This window comes from Cydia amplana, chromosome 6 (genome assembly GCF_948474715.1).
Source record: "Cydia amplana chromosome 6, ilCydAmpl1.1, whole genome shotgun sequence".
Lineage (NCBI taxonomy): Eukaryota > Metazoa > Arthropoda > Insecta > Lepidoptera > Tortricidae > Cydia > Cydia amplana.
The window spans coordinates 14,718,422-14,738,039 of NC_086074.1; the positions used below are offsets into that span (position 1 = coordinate 14,718,422).

General features: G+C 38.8%; 1 protein-coding gene across 5 annotated transcripts; it reads left to right on the forward strand.

The window, feature by feature from the left end:
* Positions 1-149: 149 nt before the first annotated feature.
* On the forward strand, positions 150-17,865 carry LOC134648911 (armadillo segment polarity protein). 5 transcript variants are annotated; one of them, XM_063503509.1, is made up of 15 exons: positions 150-295; positions 576-642; positions 1,080-1,204; positions 1,772-1,877; positions 2,330-2,540; positions 3,505-4,087; positions 4,792-4,938; positions 5,644-5,781; positions 6,987-7,157; positions 8,255-8,425; positions 12,255-12,452; positions 13,192-13,306; positions 14,144-14,298; positions 15,733-15,799; positions 17,644-17,865. In XM_063503509.1, exons 2-15 carry the CDS (start codon positions 606-608, stop codon positions 17,817-17,819), a joined length of 2,400 nt encoding a protein of 799 aa, XP_063359579.1. In that variant the 5' UTR covers positions 150-295; positions 576-605; the 3' UTR covers positions 17,820-17,865. The 5 variants fall into 5 exon arrangements, with proteins under 5 accessions (XP_063359579.1, XP_063359580.1, XP_063359581.1 ...); XM_063503510.1 differs by having other exon boundaries at positions 5,659-5,781; XM_063503511.1 differs by having other exon boundaries at positions 15,733-15,803; positions 17,617-17,825.
* Positions 17,866-19,618: the final 1,753 nt, after the last annotated feature.

Consider the following 19,618-nt stretch of genomic DNA (forward strand, 5'->3'; position numbering starts at 1 on the left):
CTCGTGCGCGCATAGGGTAACATAACTTGCATGGAATGGAACGTTACGACGTTGGTATGTTTATGTTGGCAAAACGTTTCTTTGATGATAAACAGAGATAGGCTTATTGAACCTGACGGCTAATGAGCGAGACAGCAATATAGCTACCCCGATTGTAATCGAAACATTCACATTTGGACGCCATATTGTCATGTCAGAGTTTTGACGGTGGATGGTGAATGCTTGAGAGAATAATTTTCTACAACAAATTGTTCTAATACGTGTTTTACAATTTAAGTGCGTCTTATTTCCCAAGGTAAGAATGTATTCTTCTATTTTATAACTATTTTGTGTTTAATTTTGTTGAAACGCGGAATCGATGAAAATAATAGTCGGGTGTGGTATTTAGTTCACGCGATCCCCTTTTGTAATTGTTTATTTTGTTTTATCCCTTTGATTTTAACCATGGATTGAATAAAACTTGCGGCAGGTGGAAGTGTTTGAAATGAAAATGTAAACTATAATGGTGTATGTACTTGGTAGTAAAGAATCGATAGACGCAGCGTGTGTACTTAGAAGTTTTATTGCATTTTTAGACGCTGGGTGCAGGTAGCATCCTGTGAACCATGAGCTATCAGATCCCGACTTCACAAAGCCGTACAAGTAAGTGTTCTAATATTCTGTTAGTAGTGTAATATAAAACGATAGATGTTTTCACTATCTGTGTTCTGTAGGTATCTTAGGTAGGTATGATATCTAGGTATGCTAGAGCCGTTGTGATTGTTATGGTGACTCACGTCAATGGTATTGACGGTTTGAACTTTCATAGTCTGCTCTAGTATATCAATGTGATAATCAAATATACCTAGTGCTTGTAGTTAATTCATATACTTTTGATAAGCTATTATTGTGGTCAACTTATAAAGAATGTTGTTCATATTGATATTATAATTAAGTGAATGCTTGAACTAATTAACATGTTTTATAACCAATGAAGATTAGAAATTACTTAAGATATTCATGCTAATATTACTAATAGACAATTTTGTCTTAATGTTTGCACTTATTTATAATTTGAATTATCAATTTTTTTATTTCAGTGTCTCACAGCAACTATGGAGGATCTGACGTGCCGATGGCCCCCAGTAAGGAGCAGCAAACCCTGCTGTGGCAGCAGAACTCCTACCTTGTGGATTCTGGTATCAACTCCGGAGCTGCCACTCAGGTAATTAGTTATTGTATCGTCTAACTAAGAGGTAGGAGAGAGAGGCAGTGTTAGCTTTAAACGCCAAAGCCACTGGCTGCCATGCTCGCTGGAGGCCTTGGTTTTTAACTATCTTAATGTCACTCATATCAGTGTTCAATCAAATCTAAATTTTTTTGGTGGTCATGCAATGTTATGGTACCATTGAGTTGAATGAAGGTGTTGTGGCTTCCAACCTCTGTGGTGACCTGACGTAGACCAACTGACTGACTGGCTGATTGACATACATATTTGGAACTACCAAAATTTAAATTCAAAATTAGACATGACAAAGACGCAATTAAATACCATCAGTTCTCGACAGACAGACACCAGACTGTTCACAAGGTAATCATAGGTTCTCTAAAGTAAATCAATGCAATTTATGTAATCTTATTGAGTTATTCTGGTTGCAATTGTCTTGATGGTTGTTTAACGTTCAAATTGTTATAATATAATGAAATGTTGGACAATCAAGGAATTTAATTTCAATTAAATTCTTTGACAAGAACATGATAAGACAAAACATTATAAACATGTTTTTTGCAGGTGCCGTCACTTACTGGCAAAGAAGATGATGAAATGGAAGGAGATCAGCTCATGTTCGACCTGGACCAAGGGTTTGCCCAGGGTTTTACCCAGGAGCAAGTTGAAGGTAAGAAACACCATCCATCCATCCATCCATCGCTCCATCGTAGGCCACGTCTTCGCCTCGGCTAGTCTGTGGCCATGAGTAAGCCCATTTATAATTTAAAAAAATACCTATTAATACTTATCAATAACCATACCATTACACATACAGTTCTTTCATTATTGTAAAACTTATAAATTATCAAAATGGCTCAACAATGGCAAAGCCAAATGATCAAATCTTGGTTCAGTACCAATTTTGAGTACCAGTTATTGTGGCTCAAGGGACACATTTGTATATAATAGTTAAAAAAATTCCCTTCTTAAAAAGATTCCATTCTGTTTGGCAACTTTTAATATTGAGCCAGCATTTTGCCACGTTTTTATCATTCTAATACTATAAGAATGTATGCTTTCCTGTGTCAGAATTTACCAAATCAGTATTGATGGTTTCTAATAAAGTTTTGTTTCCACTAGACATGAACCAGCAGCTATCTCAGACCCGCTCCCAGCGTGTCCGAGCCGCCATGTTCCCGGAGACCTTGGAGGAGGGTATCGAGATCCCGTCCACTCAGCTGGACCCTGCCCAGCCCACTGCTGTCCAGCGCTTGTCGGAGCCTTCGCAGATGTTGAAGCATGCTGTTGTCAACCTGATCAACTATCAGGATGATGCTGATTTGGCTACCAGGTGAACAAAATGTAGAAGCGTTTCTACTGCACCAAAAAGATACCATTGCCATAAAATGTCAGTGCAAAGCTTTTTGTAATATTAAACAATTTAAATTGTCTTAATGAATTACTTGACTTTTATAAATTACTCTTCTAAATAGGCTACTCGAACTTGTGATAAAAGATACTTATTCAGGGACCCCATAACTTACCTATAGTTATTTACGATACAAGTGCGGAAAAGAGGAAATTCAAAACTCGTGACGACAAATTAAAACACGTCCGAAGGGAGTGCTTTAAATCGACACGAGTTGCGAATTACCTATTCACACGTGTATATACAACGTTATACAGAACATACAGCACTTTAAACTTTCGACATACGCACGGAAAGTGATACTTCTCGCACTAGTCCGAACTAGTAACTATCCCGAGATAGTAGCAATATATGTACTGTAAAATAAAAAAAAGGCAAGTGTCTCATATACCTCGCAACCGAGCTAGCAAATCTGTAGCAGTTGTACATCAGGGTTATCACTAGTACGCATAAACTAAAGTACAAAAAATATTTTTTCTTTGTTTTCAAACACCAATATTTTCAAGCAGTGAAAATTCCATGTTAATATTTGAAAGAAATGCGTAAAAAAAGTGATTTTATAAACAAAATAACAGATACATTGAAACGCATCTAATATTGAAATTGACCTGTTAATTTATATTATTTTGACACTAAATTAAACCGGGTTATATCGGAAGAGGGTCAACAAGGTTCTTGATCAATTTTATTAATCTTACATACAATAAAGTTAAAGCAAAATGGTTCATCAGAATCGCCAACCCTGACACAAAACTGTCATATGCTACGGTTTTGCTAGCTCCGTTGCGGGGTATGCAGTCATATAGATTAAAAATCATGGTTGTTAGAAGTACCTTTGCCTTGTAAAGGCTTAATCAGATTAAACATTCTCAATTATGACTTTCAGAGCCATTCCCGAGTTGATCAAGCTCTTGAATGACGAAGATCAGGTTGTAGTATCTCAAGCTGCCATGATGGTCCACCAGCTCTCGAAGAAGGAGGCCTCCCGCCACGCCATCATGAACTCTCCCCAAATGGTGGCCGCCTTGGTTCGCGCCATATCCAACAGCAACGACCTAGAGACTACCAAGGGAGCCGTTGGGACCTTGCATAACTTGTCGCACCACCGTCAAGGCTTACTCGCTATCTTCAAGAGCGGCGGGATACCCGCTCTCGTCAAACTACTGAGCTCTCCTGTGGAATCCGTCTTGTTCTACGCCATCACCACCCTCCACAACCTACTCTTGCACCAAGATGGCTCTAAGATGGCCGTACGCTTGGCCGGCGGTCTTCAGAAGATGGTGGCGTTACTCCAGAGGAACAACGTGAAGTTCCTGGCCATTGTGACTGACTGCCTCCAGATCCTGGCCTATGGCAATCAGGAATCGAAGTTGATCATTCTGGCTTCTCAAGGACCTATCGAATTAGTGAGAATCATGCGCTCTTACGATTACGAAAAGTTGTTGTGGACTACTTCAAGAGTTTTGAAGGTAAATGTTTGCGTTTTTATGAAATTTGTTATAAAGTTTTGCATATTATTGACTTATTTAATGTTTAGAAGTACCTACTTTAAATGCATGCTTGATAATGCTGTGTCCACAAAAATTTAGATATCATACATGGTGATGGCAACTCCTGCTGACTATGTAGCGAAACTCATCTCTGTCTTTATGTCTCAGTGTCATACAAGATAAAAGTAATAAAATACCTATTAAAACTTATTAAAAAATATATATATTTAGTCTGATTTAAACATAGACAAATAAAATATAATAGAGAAATAGTTTTGTTGAACATTACAATTAAAAAAACCTCTGCATATACAGTGCTTTCACTAAGCATTTTGATATATAATTATATTCCTAGTTCAGAGAGATGATGTTACTGGCTCAACTGACTGCCAGTTGTATGAGTCTGACTGCCTTTGACTACCAAAGACGTCAACTACAGCCCAATATCAACCTTCGTGCATTCCTACAAGGTTGACGATAGCGCCGTACACGACAGGCGTGACGTTGAGAGGTATAGCTGGTCAAGCAGATCTTGTCAGTAGAAAAAGGCGGCAAATTTGAACAATGTAGGCGCGAAGGGATATCGTCCCATAGAAAATTTGAATTTCGCGCCTTTTTTTACTGACAAGACTTGCTTGACCAGCTTTATAAGATGTTTCTTATACAATATTGGTTTTTAACAGGTCCTTTCCGTGTGCTCGAGCAACAAGCCGGCCATCGTGGAGGCGGGCGGCATGCAGGCGCTCGCAATGCACCTCGGCAACCCGAGCGGCCGCCTAGTGCAGAACTGCCTCTGGACCTTGAGGAACTTGTCCGACGCTGCCACTAAGGTAAAACAAATATAAGTGAAAAATAAATTGTTAGTAATCTAGTTCATTGGTTATTTCAGAGTTAAATGGTTTACATTAACCACCAGAAACTCTCTCAGAGTGTGTCTTGGTCTCTACCAGAAACTGTTGTTAGTGCACCATCGGTCAACACTTTCAAAAATAGACTGGATACACATTTTAGAACTTTAAAAAGTGCAAAATATAATAAAATACAAGTGCTTCGATATACACGCATCAGCTCCAAGAGCTGCTAGTGTATCAAATAAAATAATAAATAAATAATAATTCATTGGTTTAACAATTTTAATGGTTCATTTGACCAGTTTTTTATAAATTTGATATGTTAGTTACTAGGATTGTATATATATAAATCAAAACTTGGAAAATAACCACTTCTTAATAGTTGAACTGAATTCCAATAAGTTTTTTTATTGCAAAAATAAACTGATTGATTGGTTAGGTTAAGTTCAAGCTAATTTGATGATGGAGACCAAAGATTGCCATAACTATATGATCATTTTTTCTTTGATATTTTCCTGAAATAAAAAGTATAATAAAACAACAAAGAATATAATTGAATGACAACATAAGTTGCATTATAGATTCTAGATAATAATAAATCGGCAACTGTAAAACTATTACATTATTATTGCTACTATTGCTAGTTTGTGTAAGCATAATAAACAACTTGAATATTGGCGATAGTTGACGTTTCCCCAGGTCGAGGGGCTGGAAAACCTGCTTTCCAGCCTGGTACAGGTGTTAGCCTCCACTGATGTCAACATCGTCACCTGCGCAGCTGGCATCCTGTCCAACCTGACGTGCAACAACCAACGTAATAAGGTAAGATACATTAACCATTATCCATACTGTTCACTGATAATTCGGAACCTAATTCAAAGACGTAAGGTCCGCCAACTACCAATAGACAGAAACCTGCTTTCCAGCCTGGTACACGTGCTGGACACAGTTTTTATTCAATCGCGTTGAAAGTTAATAAAGTTAATTGTCTATGTCTCTATATAGGGTTTATGATGAACCGCGAGTTCTCAATTCGGGGCAAAATACTACTTAGTTCGGATTCGGTGCTAATGTACGAGTGCTAACTATAATAGGGTATTTGACTGTATTTAAAATAAATTATTTAACACCTTGCATGAAATAAAGCACCAGAAGATTAATCCAGAAACGTAGACAGCAGTTATTTTTAGACACAATACAATACAAATACTCTTTATTGCACACCTCATTACAGAAAACAATACGGATAATACAGGAAGAAGAGGTTAAACAACAGGCGGCGGACACAATTTCTATTTTAAAACTCGTATAAAACTATAAAGAGTACGTAATTTGATTGTGACGTCACATGCTAGTGTTTCATATAAATTCCATAGTAGCAAAATCGTCTTGGCAGTTCGAAATAAAAAGCGGCCAAGTGCGAGTCGGACTCGCCCATGAAGGGTTCCGTATTTAGGCGATTTATGACGTATTAAAAAAAAACTACTTGCTAGATCTCGTTCAAACCAATTTTCGGTGGAAGTTTACATGGTAATGTAATCATATATTTTTTTTAGTTTTATCATTCTCTTATTTTAGAAGTTAGGGGGGGGGGACACACATTTTACCACTTTGGAAGTGTCTCTCGCGCAAACTATTCAGTTTAGAAAAAAATGATATTAGAAACCTCAATATCATTTTTGAAGACCTATCCATAGATACCCCACACGTATGGGTTTGATGAAAAAAAAAATTTTGAGTTTCAGTTCGAAGTATGGGGAACCCCAAAAATTTATTGTTTTTTTTCTATTTTTGTGTGAAAATCTTAATGCGGTTCACAGAATACATCTACTTACCAAGTTTCAACAGTATAGTTCTTATAGTTTCGGAGAAAAGTGGCTGTGACATACGGACGGACAGACAGACGGACAGACAGACAGACATGACGAATCTATAAGGGTTCCGTTTTTTGCCATTTGGCTACGGAACCCTAAAAAGAAACCGATTTGAGTAGTAGTCAAATACCCAATTGTTTTGTTATTCCTCAGGTGACGGTGTGCCAAGCCGGCGGAGTGGACGCGCTGGTGCGCACCGTGGTGTCGGCGGGCGACCGCGAGGAGATCACGGAGCCGGCCGTGTGCGCGCTGCGCCACCTCACCTCGCGCCACGTCGAGAGCGAGATGGCGCAGAACGCCGTGCGCCTGCACTACGGCTTGCCGGTGAGTACTATGTGTTATACCAGGGCTCTCCAAACCCCGGCCCTCGAAGCGTTCCAATCCGTTCCGCCAACACCGTTTCAATCCGGCCCACGGGAGCCAGGCTCCAGATGTTCAGCCCTAACAGCAGCAACCAGATACCCCCCTCGGCGCCGACGGTGGCTCGCGCGAAAATTCTGAGGCGCTATATGGCCCTCAGGTAAATATCTACGAATTCGAATCCAGGCCTATAAAAAGAGACGAAAATTGTCAGCTATCAGTTGCATTTTCGCAAATACGGCCGCGAATCTCTTGTTTTTTTGCTATAAAAGAGATTACAAAATAAATATTTGAGTTGACAGAAACCAGAAAACCAGATTGCCAAATGTGCTGAGACGGAAATTGTCAGCTATCACTTGCATTTTCGCAAATACGGTCCTGGTTATCTTGTTTTTTTTTTTATAAAAGAGATTACAAAACAAATATTTGAGTTGACAGAAACCAGAAAACCAGATTGCCAAATGTGTTAGTGGTTTCTGGGATCAGGTCTATATGATATGAATCATTTGCTGCTAATGTCAACCTTTTAAACGTATCAGTTTGGCTGTTGAATTCTCATTTGAGGAGTGTCTTTTCAAAAGGGTTTATTTTTTCTGGGAATCTATTTCTAAATTGGACCTTAAGTTTTCTTGAGCAAGGTTCTCTCTAGAAGTACCGCTAAGAAAAAAATAAACCCTTTTGAAAAGACACTCCTCAATTATCAGCGAGGGAACTTGCCTGTGACGACGCATATCTAATAACTATGTCACGCATATCTAATATGTATGTATGTGAACTATGTGTGTATAACCTAAATGGTCGCGTACTGTGCGGTTTAAGAGGAATTTCCTCCCGCGGACGCTCCGGCTGTGGAATGAGCTCCCTTCCGAGGTTTTCCCGAGGGTCTACAGTATGGGGTTCTTCAAAAGAGGAGTGTACAGGTTTTTAAAAAGGTCGGCAACGCGCATGTCACACCTCTGGAGTTGCAGGCGTCCATAGGCTACGGTGACTGCTTACCATCAGGCGGCCCGTATGCTTGTTTGCCACCGATGTGGTATAAAAAAAAATGTTTCATTTGCCAGGTGATCGTGAAGCTGCTATCGCCGCCGTCGCGCTGGCCGCTGGTGAAGGCGGTGGTGGGGCTGGTGCGCAACCTGGCGCTGTGCCCGGCCAACCACGCGCCGCTGCGCGAGCACGGCGCCGTGCACCATCTAGTGCGCCTGCTCATGCGCGCCTTCAACGACACGCAGCGGGTGAGACGACTAGCTCTTTATTATTCTAGCTATAGTTTGTAGCTTTCTAATAGACCCCGAAGGCTAATCCTATTGTCTATTGTTAAGAAAAACCGCTCGTGCCACGTGCCACAACCACCTGCATAAAAAATCGGTACTTCGGTTACTGAGTGCCGGCGAGTCGAACGCTACAGAACCAGTCTAAAATGTGTCATCGAGATGCGTAACAAAGGCGCGTTATCGGAGAGCGCACCTACACTGGTTTTTTGAGCGTTGGACTAGCCCGCGCTCAGGTGCCAAATAGAATAATTAGGACCCTTTTTTGCAGGTAAGTAGCACGTGCGGTTTTACTGAACAATAGACAATAGGATAAGCCTTCGGGGTCTACTAGAAAGCTACAAACTATACCAGAGGGCCATGGAACGCACGCTCCGAACCTGCATATTCTTAGCGTGTTTCGTGACCAAGGCGTTAAGCTTTGGTTTCCTCCGATAGCGGTGCCGTCATATGGCTGCCGTCTCCATACAAATACTACGACATCCATATTTAGCCGTATTATTTAGTATAGAGACGACCGCTATATGACGGCACCGCTATCCTAGGAAAACCGATCTTTACGGTTCATAGGGGCTATTCATAAATTATGTCATTTCAAATTAGGGGGGGGGGGGTCTGGACATCGGATGATGGTAGCATGACGTAGGAGGAAACGGGGTAATTCGAAGCATGATTTTTGGATGATTTTAGGGGGGGGGGGGGGTCAAAAATAGATGACGTAATTTATGGACAGCCCCATACATACTTGCGGTTGGACGCAGCAGTGCGTTGCGTTCGGGGTTGTCAAGTTTGGCTTTACTATGAACCGCGCCGTATCAGCCAGTGTATGTCCATACCAGGGATGTAACGGATGTGGTTTTATCGGAACCGAAAGCGGAACCAGATGTTTTAAATTTAGTTTATCGGAACCAGAAACGGAATCGGAACCGAAAACGGAACCGGAACCAGAACCGGAGCCTGAGTCAGTACTATCAGTAGGTATACATTACACAACACAACACATACGAATAGGTACTTTAAATTCAAAAACACGGATATACCAGAACATCTAATTACTGCAGCACGTGGCAAGCGGGGCTATGAGCGAATGACTGGTATAAACCTGTTTTTTTTTTATGTACACCGCTCATGTCCCGCTGCCGCGCTAAGCATTGACATCCGATATAACTTCCGTTTCAAAAGTAACGGAACCGGAACAGAAACGGATGTGTAATACCAAACGGAAGTTCCGACTTAATGGAAACGGAAACGGAGCTCCGTAACATCCCTGGTCCATACATCGCATTTATATAGTGTGACTTACACAGCGTACGGAGGCTATCGAATATCGAGTTTTAACAACCAGAAGCTCTAAGGGTAACATTTCATTTCTGACCGCAGCTGCACTACTGGTACTGAACGCGTCGCTGTTACTGTCAATTTCCATAGTAAAATGAACAGTAGTGCAGCTGCGGTTGGAAATGGACTGTCACCTTAATCCGGTTCGCTGTAGGTTCGGTTTATGGTTACGTCACTTTAAATGAACATGAATTTGTAATAGGCTACATGACTAATTTTCATTTATAGTATCAATCGATCGGGTTTGTTTTTAGGATCAAATGTCTATATGGGACCCATTGCATTAAAGTAACACAAAAGTCAGAAATTGTATTCAAAGGCCAACAGTCGCACTTTACTCGCGAAACGCCCTATACAAAACGGCAAGGGAACGTGACGTCAAGGTCTCTGGGAGCCCATCTTGTAGTATGGACAAAACAAGAAAATTGCGTTTTTGTCGGTGAAATATTGCGTTTATGTATATAGTTGCTATACAATATTTATTTGGATGAAATGTAAGGAATCAAATGGCACCCTTACTTTTATCGTTTATGGAAGTTGAAAAAAAAAACTTAAATTTAGAAAATTTCAGGTCCTGTATTATTGTAATTTTTCAATATTTTATTTTAATATCCACATTATTGTGATAAATTCGCTCGTTTGCTATCTATTTTACTAGATTTTGTTATAAAATTCAACATGCGTCATCATCCCTATTGTTCGGACAGCAATCATCAACTGGCTACTTTAGGGCCCATTTAGACGATGCGAGAACTCGCATGCGAGTTTCATTACATTGCGGGTTTTGATCGGTCGGTTGAATTGGACGTAACCAACAGTACGCAATGTAACTAAAATAGCATGATGCAATATTTTATTTTAATATCCACATTATTGTGATAAATTGCTCGTTTCCTATCTATTTTACTAGATTTTGTTATAAAATTCAACATGTGTCATCATCCCTATTGCAGCACAATGATTTATAACTCAAGATAGGTTATAGGCGTTCCAAAATTGAAGCGCTTAACTTGTGACAGTTTGTCACAAGTTGCCTTTAGACGCGGCTGGACAAACGAGAAATGTGCACGTGCTAACGAGCTCCTGCACACCGAAAGAGCAAGAAACGACCTTATGTTTAAGAGCCAACAGGAGCTAAGATTTAAATATTTTAGGTAAATATACCTGTCTCGCTAATGGAAGCGGCTCCTAAAACTAGTGCGATAAGGACAAGGCGAAAAACCCTGCGTAAAAATCTCAAAAATCGAGGTTTCGTACTCGACTGTTTCCTCCTCCAAAACTTAACCAATCGTAACCAAATTTGGAAATCTAAATGATTATGACATTATCTGTGTCGGACCGTTTTGCTTTTTTGACTAATTGATATCAGTTTTGAATAGCACGCCTCTCATTGCGGCATAGTCAATTAGGCCATTTTGGCCATTTTTGAAGGGCTCTAGCGCCTTAAAAAACGAAAATATCAAAAAAATCAAAACGGTCCGACACAGATATTGACAATATTAATCTGTGTTGAAAAAATCATTGCTCTAGCTTCAAAACCCACGGAGGAAACAGTCGAGTACGTTTGTATGGAGAAATGACCACTCCTGTTGGCTCTTAACAACGAATGTGACAAAGATGGATGGAATGAGAAAATTAACCAAAAATACCAGATTTCTTCGTAGGCACAGAAATAAATATGGAAGTATTTTTTGTGCTCCTCAAGTATGAGTATAACCTATATATGGTTATACAGTGTGTAAATCCAATATGGGCGAATATTTAAACGGTGGTTAGCATAGGACCTAAAAAGTATATTGAGATAGATTTTACTTAGAAATGCATTGAAAATTTTAACCATACAAAATAATTCGGCCCGCAATGTAATACACCACACACGTTACGGGATACGAGCTTTTTAAATTAACTGTCAACGCTTGTTGGCAGTTACTATGAAAAGCTCGTATCTCGTAATGTCATTATCATCTTCTGTTTCTTAATGTTTATAGTCAGATAGTACATTGCTGCTCGGTACATGTGGAAAAAATTAATCACGGGGTCATAATTAAGTGTAACTTAAAAAAACATCTTAATTAATGATAAGACGGGTAAATTCTATATCTGGTCATAGAGAAAAAAATACATAGAGTGCTCACTCCATACATCAGTTTTAGTACCAAAAAGACTATTAGCATCTAGCATCGAGTAGCGGAACTATCAGTACTGCTACTTGACAATAGATGTCGCCACCGACCGGAAAGTCTTATGCTGTTGAGATAAGACTTTCCGGTCGGTGCTACATCTATTGTCAAGTAGCAGTACTGATAGTTCCGCTACTCGATGCTAGATGTAGACACTGAAATTAATAGTCTGAACTGATGTATGGAGTGAGCACTCTATGTATTTTTTTCTCTATGATCTGGTTTAATTTATTGCCCGTATTTGACTTACACACTGTATAATATCATTGTTGCAGCAACGCACGTCAGTCCCGGGCGGCACGGGCACGGGCGGCGCCTACGCCGACGGCGTGCGCATGGAGGAGATCGTGGAGGGCGCCGTGGGAGCCCTGCACATCCTGGCTCGCGAGGGGCTCAACCGCCAGCTCATCCGCCAGCAGAACGTCGTGCCCATCTTCGTGCAGCTGCTGTTCAACGAGATCGAGAACATACAGGTCAGTATGTGAGCGTTTTCCAAAAAAAGTGTACATTTCATTCATGTCTTCAAAATATTGACTTCTTGGGCTCATTTTACTCAGAATCATTTGTACATTCACGCCTCATACATAAAAAAATGTGTCCAAAAATTTCCTTTCCTGATCGTCACATTCTTGTATGATTTTTTTTTATTTGTATGAAAGTGACGCACTGGAAAAAAGTTTTTTCATACAAAATTTTGGGACACATTTTTTCATGTATGAGTCGTGAATGTACAAATGATTCTGAGTAAAATGAGCCCAAGAAGTCAATATTTTGAAGACATGAATGACATGTACACTTTTTTTGGAAAACGCTCATATCCAAACCGCCTGATCTGGTTAACTTAACAAGGAAAGGTGAAGTCCTAACTGACTTAAAATGCTGGTTAGCTCTCTCTATACACAGTTTACAATACTGGTCAAGTATACAATAGCAAAATTAGGAAAATACCCATAGAAACCGAGGGTAGGAAGTCTCAACGCGAGCCTCTAAATGAGCACCTGTCGATTCAGGGGTTCGGAAGTACCACTAGGAGCATTTCACAAAATTTCGCACAATAATAGTTGCGGCAAATATAAGAATGTAGATTGGATGATGAATTATAATATCTGTTGGCTAGATTAACAAATTTTACTTAAATGTACGATCAGTATTTCTGATCAGTATGGCTATAAAACAAGCTAATGTTCCAATGTCCCGTGGTGATCGTTCCAGCGCGTGGCGGCTGGCGTGCTGTGCGAGCTGGCGGCCGACAAGGAGGGCGCCGAGATGATCGAGGCAGAGGGCGCCACGGCGCCGCTTACCGAGCTGCTACACTCGCGTAACGAAGGTGACACATCTGACCACTAATATAATATAATGTTTTTTTACACCGCTTTCAAATTAACTAGATAACTCAATGAATATTCTTACAGAGTTGTCAGTGTTAAATAAGAGATGGTGGTGTTGTATTACTACATAGTATAAAACAAAGTCGCTTCCCGCTGTCTGTCTATCTGTATGTACTCGTATGCTTAGATCTTTAAAACTACGCAATGGATTTTGATGCGGGTTTTTTTAATAGATAGAGTGATTCAAGAGGAAGGTTCATGTACAGGGATCGGAAATTCGGATGGTTTTATACCTAAACTTTAGCCTCAGTACCTACACTGCGTTGTTGTTGAGTAGTATGGAGGCGGACTCAATTTAATTTTGCTAATAAATTTACCGGGATTATTATTTGTTAACCCGTGCGAAGCCGGGGCGGGGGTCGCTAGTAGCTGTATATTTCTTAATTGTAGATCTTAGACAATAATATGTTATATACTCAATACACATGCATATTTACGATCCACTACTTTGGCGAAGAAAAGTACGAATCTATACTTATCTCGAACATGGTCATACATTCAAATCGTCGTGATGTGTGCGTGCCGCGTTAATGGGGTTGGCCGGTCGAAGTATTTAGCAGATGGCGCCATCATAACTTGCCCTGTCAATCCCTAGAGTTGTGTAAAAAACTTGGTTTTTTTAATGCCCTGAATGCCTGCCCTTTAATCCAAATTTCATAGAAAAAGGGGCAAGCTATGATGGCGCCATCTATGCAAACCTTTGATAGTTGCCAACCCCATTGTTGTTTAAAATGCAACCAATTTTAGTTTCATCGTATCACGAAATCTGTTTCCAGGAGTCGCAACCTACGCAGCCGCAGTCCTGTTCCGCATGTCCGAAGACAAGCCTCACGACTACAAGAAGAGGCTTTCCATGGAGCTGACCAACTCGCTCTTCCGCGACGACCACCAGATGTGGCCCAACGATCTTGGAATGCAGCCCGATTTACAGGTAACAACTGAAATTATTAACTTTTGCAGAAAGACCAAATGATTTAAAGTAACTGATGAAAAACGCGTTATTACACCATATAATATCGAACCGCCATCTAGTAAGCGCTCTGAGAGTGAAAATAGATAGCATTCAACCAAAGCTGCTGCCTGGCCATACGCGCCTTATGAAACATGGTACGAGACTGCAATATCCGTGCTATCTACATTAACTATAATAAACTCGCCTTTTTAAGAAGACTATTGTCTTATTTTGTGGTGTTACCTCTATACTTACATAAATAATCTTTGTTGTAACCTAATGATAACTAAATTCAAGCCGATATAGGCAGGACAACCGTTTGATGTATTTATATTACGCATGTTGTTCTAACGGTCATTGGCGCTTAGAATAAAAAGTATCCGCCCATTTTGTCTTTCACAAATTATGTTGATTCTGAAGATGTGTGACAGATGTTTTTTGTGTAGTTAGTTACCCAGCTTTGTTCAGTATTGATTATTACTTTAGTGTGAAAAACTGTCTTATTGTTCAGTGTGTTGATTTATTTTCTGTTACTCCGCAATTAGTATGAAGAAGTAATATTGCAATGTTGCATCCCTACATATAAATTCTCAATAAGCAAGTTTATATCAAATATTTGATTAAAAATAAAATTACAAAAGATATATTATGTACATGTAAAAAAGTATAACATGATTACAAGTGATGTATTGACTGACAGCTCCGTAATTTTGCATATGGTGCCATTAACATTTTCAAAATCGATGGGTAGGATGACAGGTGACATCTCACTGATTTAAACTTTCACGATTTTTACACATTATTAAATTATACAACGGGACTTAATCGCGTATCTAAGTTTTAAGATTTACCTCCGACGTTTCGAGGACGGCGTTGTCCCCGTGGTCTCGGAGAACTCAACTTAAGCCAGTCTTAAGTCCCGTTGTATAATTTAATAAGGTGACATCTCCATATAATTTATTACCTAAAAACGCCAAATCTCGCAAAATCTCGCAAAATTGTATTGAAATGACAGCTTTCATCCTACCCATCGAGTTTGAAAAATACTATAGGATAGGTAAACGTTATCGCATAAATGACAAACTGTCTCGTTGGTTCATATAGAATATATATTCATGGAATGATGTCGGTGTAGGGATGAAACGTAAAATTTCCTTGTTTTAACACATTCAGTGCCGAAAACCCGACTATCGCGTATTTTATGCTTTCGTTCCCAGGCCGGACGACCCGATAGTCGGGATCGTGGTACTATAGCTTTATACGGCTATTTTTGTGGCCTGGCGCTATGTTTTGTTTGGCTACGGCAATGAATGGGTTAAGTTAGTGTTCAACCTCATTAATGTTTTGTTTCATCTAATTTGGTAGTGTTAGCCCTGTTTTATTTGATTTTGATGGACATTGCCCATTTGCTAGGACATGCTCGGCCCAGAGCAGGGATATGAGGGGCTGTACGGTACCCGACCGTCCTTCCATCAACAAGGTAAGTCCTACACTTTCACCCAGCCTGTTTGACCTCTAACGTGTAGATATTTGAAACTTATTACACATATTATACTCACTTTACAGACATGAAAAAGAGATGTAGTAGACGTACGCAGTTATAGAAAATATCTTGGGTTGATTTTAACAGCTAAACTTTATTGATAACGTTAGCTCTTGACAATAAAGTTACCGAGAAACAAAAGGCAACCGAGCAGATTCTTGTTCGGCTATTAAAATCGCTCCATTATCAATTCTCTGACTGTTATTGTATGTCTTCCATAACTCTTTTGTATAATATAACATGTAGAAATTCTAAAATAACCAAACTAACACAACATACAGTAATTTTCTTCAGTACTAATATCAGATATGCTTTGTCCCTGCTATTTTAAAACTACTTTAGCTCGGTAATCCCATTGCTAGTAAATTATTGTTCATGCCATCGATCATCATGATGGAGTGATTATATTAGACCAGGGATCACCAATTAGTTTCTTCAGGGGTCCGGTTTTGAAAATAAAATGAACATCGCGATCCGTTTCTATTTGAGTTTATCAATTTGGTGACGCCATTTGGTGACCCCTGCATTAGACTATGTGGACTAAACCTTTTTATATACCCATCCACAAAGTTCTAATAGAGTACTGAACTTTAAGCTAAAATCGTGCTGCCAAAACATCAGTTAGATTGTGATCTCACAGCACGATTTGTCCCTTCAATCCATTCAAATTATATGAGCATAATGGGCGTTATTATGGTATTTTAGTGAAAATAATGTGTAATGTTTACGGCACGAATTTGTCTTTGAGCATTATTTACAACTATATATTGTTTCGTGTTATTATCTTTTAGGATATTATTTTACTCTCCTTCAAGTATCTACACCTTGTCATTCTTATTATAAGCACGCAAAGTTACCTAATGAGTATAAAAAGGCTATTTATAAGCGGGTGTTTAATTGTTTTTCTCTCTTCTTTACACGCAGCTTAATCCGGGACCTATTTATCACTAAAAACAGGTGAAGGGAATGTTACTTGTGTCATTGTTTGATGGTATATTTTTATGACTAACATTTATAAAACTCTCAATAACATGCTTGGTGATTTTCTAAGATATAATTTGGCTTTATTTAGTATAAAATATTAACAAAGTTATATTGTGAGTGTTGTGCTTACTATGAAAAGAATCCGAAAACAAAATGCTATTTTGGCAGAAATATGCTATCTTGACCGCAGGCATACATTTCCATTAAAATTGCGTGGAACAAAAACATACTTGTAATACTTAATTACTTAATACATTTTGGATTGTGTGTAGGCTTCAGGGTAAACACAGTTTTTGCTTTACAAGATAATGATTAATGATGTAACTTATAGCCCGACAAGAAATTGTTGAAATTAAAATGTGGCAATATTGTGATGTCGTCCCGTTTTCTTATATTGATTTGAAAGGGACTACTCTACAATGTTGCCACATTTTAATTTCTACAATTTCTTGCCGGGCTGTAAAAAGATCATAAAGCGGTATATATGGATTTGTTTCTTTGTAAGTTTTGTTTATTTTATTAAATCCATGTTTGTTTAATGTTTTATCCCAAAGACTAAAACGACAGTTAAAAATGCCTTGCTTACTGGATATTAATATTGCTGACTCTTAACGCCGTGTTTAAAAAGTATTAAAAACTATTTGGGCTTACATATATCGTAAAGCGTTCAGCAAATCTGACAAAAATACGCAAGTATCTCGGTAATTTTAGTTTACACATTTAATAAAAATCATTTTAGTCTCTGGGAACGAACACTCCCCGGTTCACAGTAATAGAAAATTCATGTCACGTTCTAGGATACGATCAAATACCGATAGACTCGATGCAGGGCCTTGAGATCGGCAGTGGGTTCGGCATGGACATGGACATCGGAGACGCCGAGGGCGCAGGCGCCGCCTCCGCCGACCTGGCCTTCCCGGAGCCGCCGCACGACAACAACAATGTGGCGGCCTGGTACGACACAGACCTCTAAACCTACACACCCATTTAAGCACTATACTCTGGCACACCCAGCTTGGCAGTAGAAAAAGGCGGCAGTAAAAAAAAAGAAGGCGCGAATAGTTGACTTCCCATAAAAAATTGAATTTTGCGCCTTTTTTTAGTGTCAAGGTGGGTGTGTTTGAGTATATAAGCACAATAATAACGAAACTGCTGAAATAATAACTGTCGAAACGCGTGAAACTACGTTTTCTACGTTTTTTCCTGATAATTTTGAATGTTAATTTTTCAATGTAAAGTCGTCATTTATCTGTCAGCTCCCACGGCTCATATATGAGCCAGAACGCTTATGGTGACGTCATATCGTGGGATTCGACAGGTTAATCGGTAATCAGGAGATAATGTGCTTTCCACGCAGCACTAAGCCTGTTCTTAGTCCAGGGTGGAGAAATATATTTATACCAACGTGTCGACACATTTGCTTAAGAGCTAGATCTCGTAATCAAAACTTAAATTGAATTCCTGAATTAATGTAGGAGCATATCGAGGCTCTCTGGAACATGTGAGATTTCCTATTAATATGTATGATCGAGAAATCTGTGATACACAAAGCAGCTTTATGTCAATTCAGTGTTGCCAATATATGCATTTGTCATATGGAATTAAAATATATATTTGCATGACTTCGTTTGAAAAGTATTAGAAAACTTAATGACATAAACCGCCTATGAGTTTCAAAATTACTTTGGTGCTAAGTTGAAGAGCTTACTGGATTTATTAAAAATTATGTTATATGCTAGTATAGCAGAATATCAAATCCACCGATATATTAAGATGATACCCGAAGGTAGCCCTGCGTTGATGAATATCGGTCTATTTCACGCGAAACGTGAGTTTAATCGGAAAATAGGGTAAATCATTTTGTAAGGTTTTGTAGCCTTTAAATTATATAGCTAAATGTATTTATCGGTATTAAACTTTCTAGCAATTTTCATTTCTTCCTAATCAATGTTTTTTGAGATTTGGTTACACATTTTATACTTGATATCTTTTTTCTATTTAATTATAAAGGATAAGACTGTCCTGTTATCATATAAGGCGTGTATTGTTAAAGTAAATTTTAGTATTTGACTGCCATTTTTTATTTCAATCAATATGTTCGATGATATTTAAGGTTGACGCCATTGTGGCTAGTATGGTTGATGAATAGTATATTGATTATATTTAGTATAGTTGAGTATTTGATTTAATTAAATGATAATGTGATTAGTATTTCTCCGGACTATAGTTTTAAGCGAATAGATTGATTTATCCATGGTTGATGTAGCAGTGAATATCTCTAACGGTTGTACGATGTAGTTACAACTCGACGCCAAACTGTAAGGAAGCGTTTTCGCATTTAGACACTAGGTTACAAAAAGAAAACGGCTTTAAGACTCCACCCTTATTTAACACCATAATCTTAAATAGTGATTAAGGGTGACCATGAAATGTGTCAGGGATATTTTCTTTGCATTTGGTACCTATTTTCTCCTCGACAGGCCCTATGATATACATAGACAATGCATTCTAACATAGACCTTGCACGTTCTGTACTTCAATTGTAGAAAATGCACTCAAAATTAACTTGAACCATAGCAGAATGTAATATTTAGATCATAATCGTTAGAATAAGACTTAAAACCTAGAATTACGTAATCGCCCTCATCTCGGGCCCTCTTATGTAATTTTTTATTGATACTTATTTAATAGACTTTGCCAATGTTTTTATAAGTTCGATTATGAAAACATTGCTGAAGTACGTATGAGATTTTGTGTCCATTTGTGTATGGA

What these genes read in the sequence shown, in the direction of transcription:
- LOC134648911 (XM_063503509.1), top strand. Translation starts at nt 606, where the DNA reads ATGAGCTATCAGATCCCGACTTCACAAAGCCGTACAA. An exon ending in GACTTCACAAAGCCGTACAA is followed by an intron (nt 643 to 1,079) that starts GTAAGTGTTCTA and finishes TTTTTATTTCAG; the next exon opens with TGTCTCACAGCAACTATGGA. An exon ending in GAATGCAGCCCGATTTACAG is followed by an intron (nt 14,299 to 15,732) that starts GTAACAACTGAA and finishes CCCATTTGCTAG; the next exon opens with GACATGCTCGGCCCAGAGCA.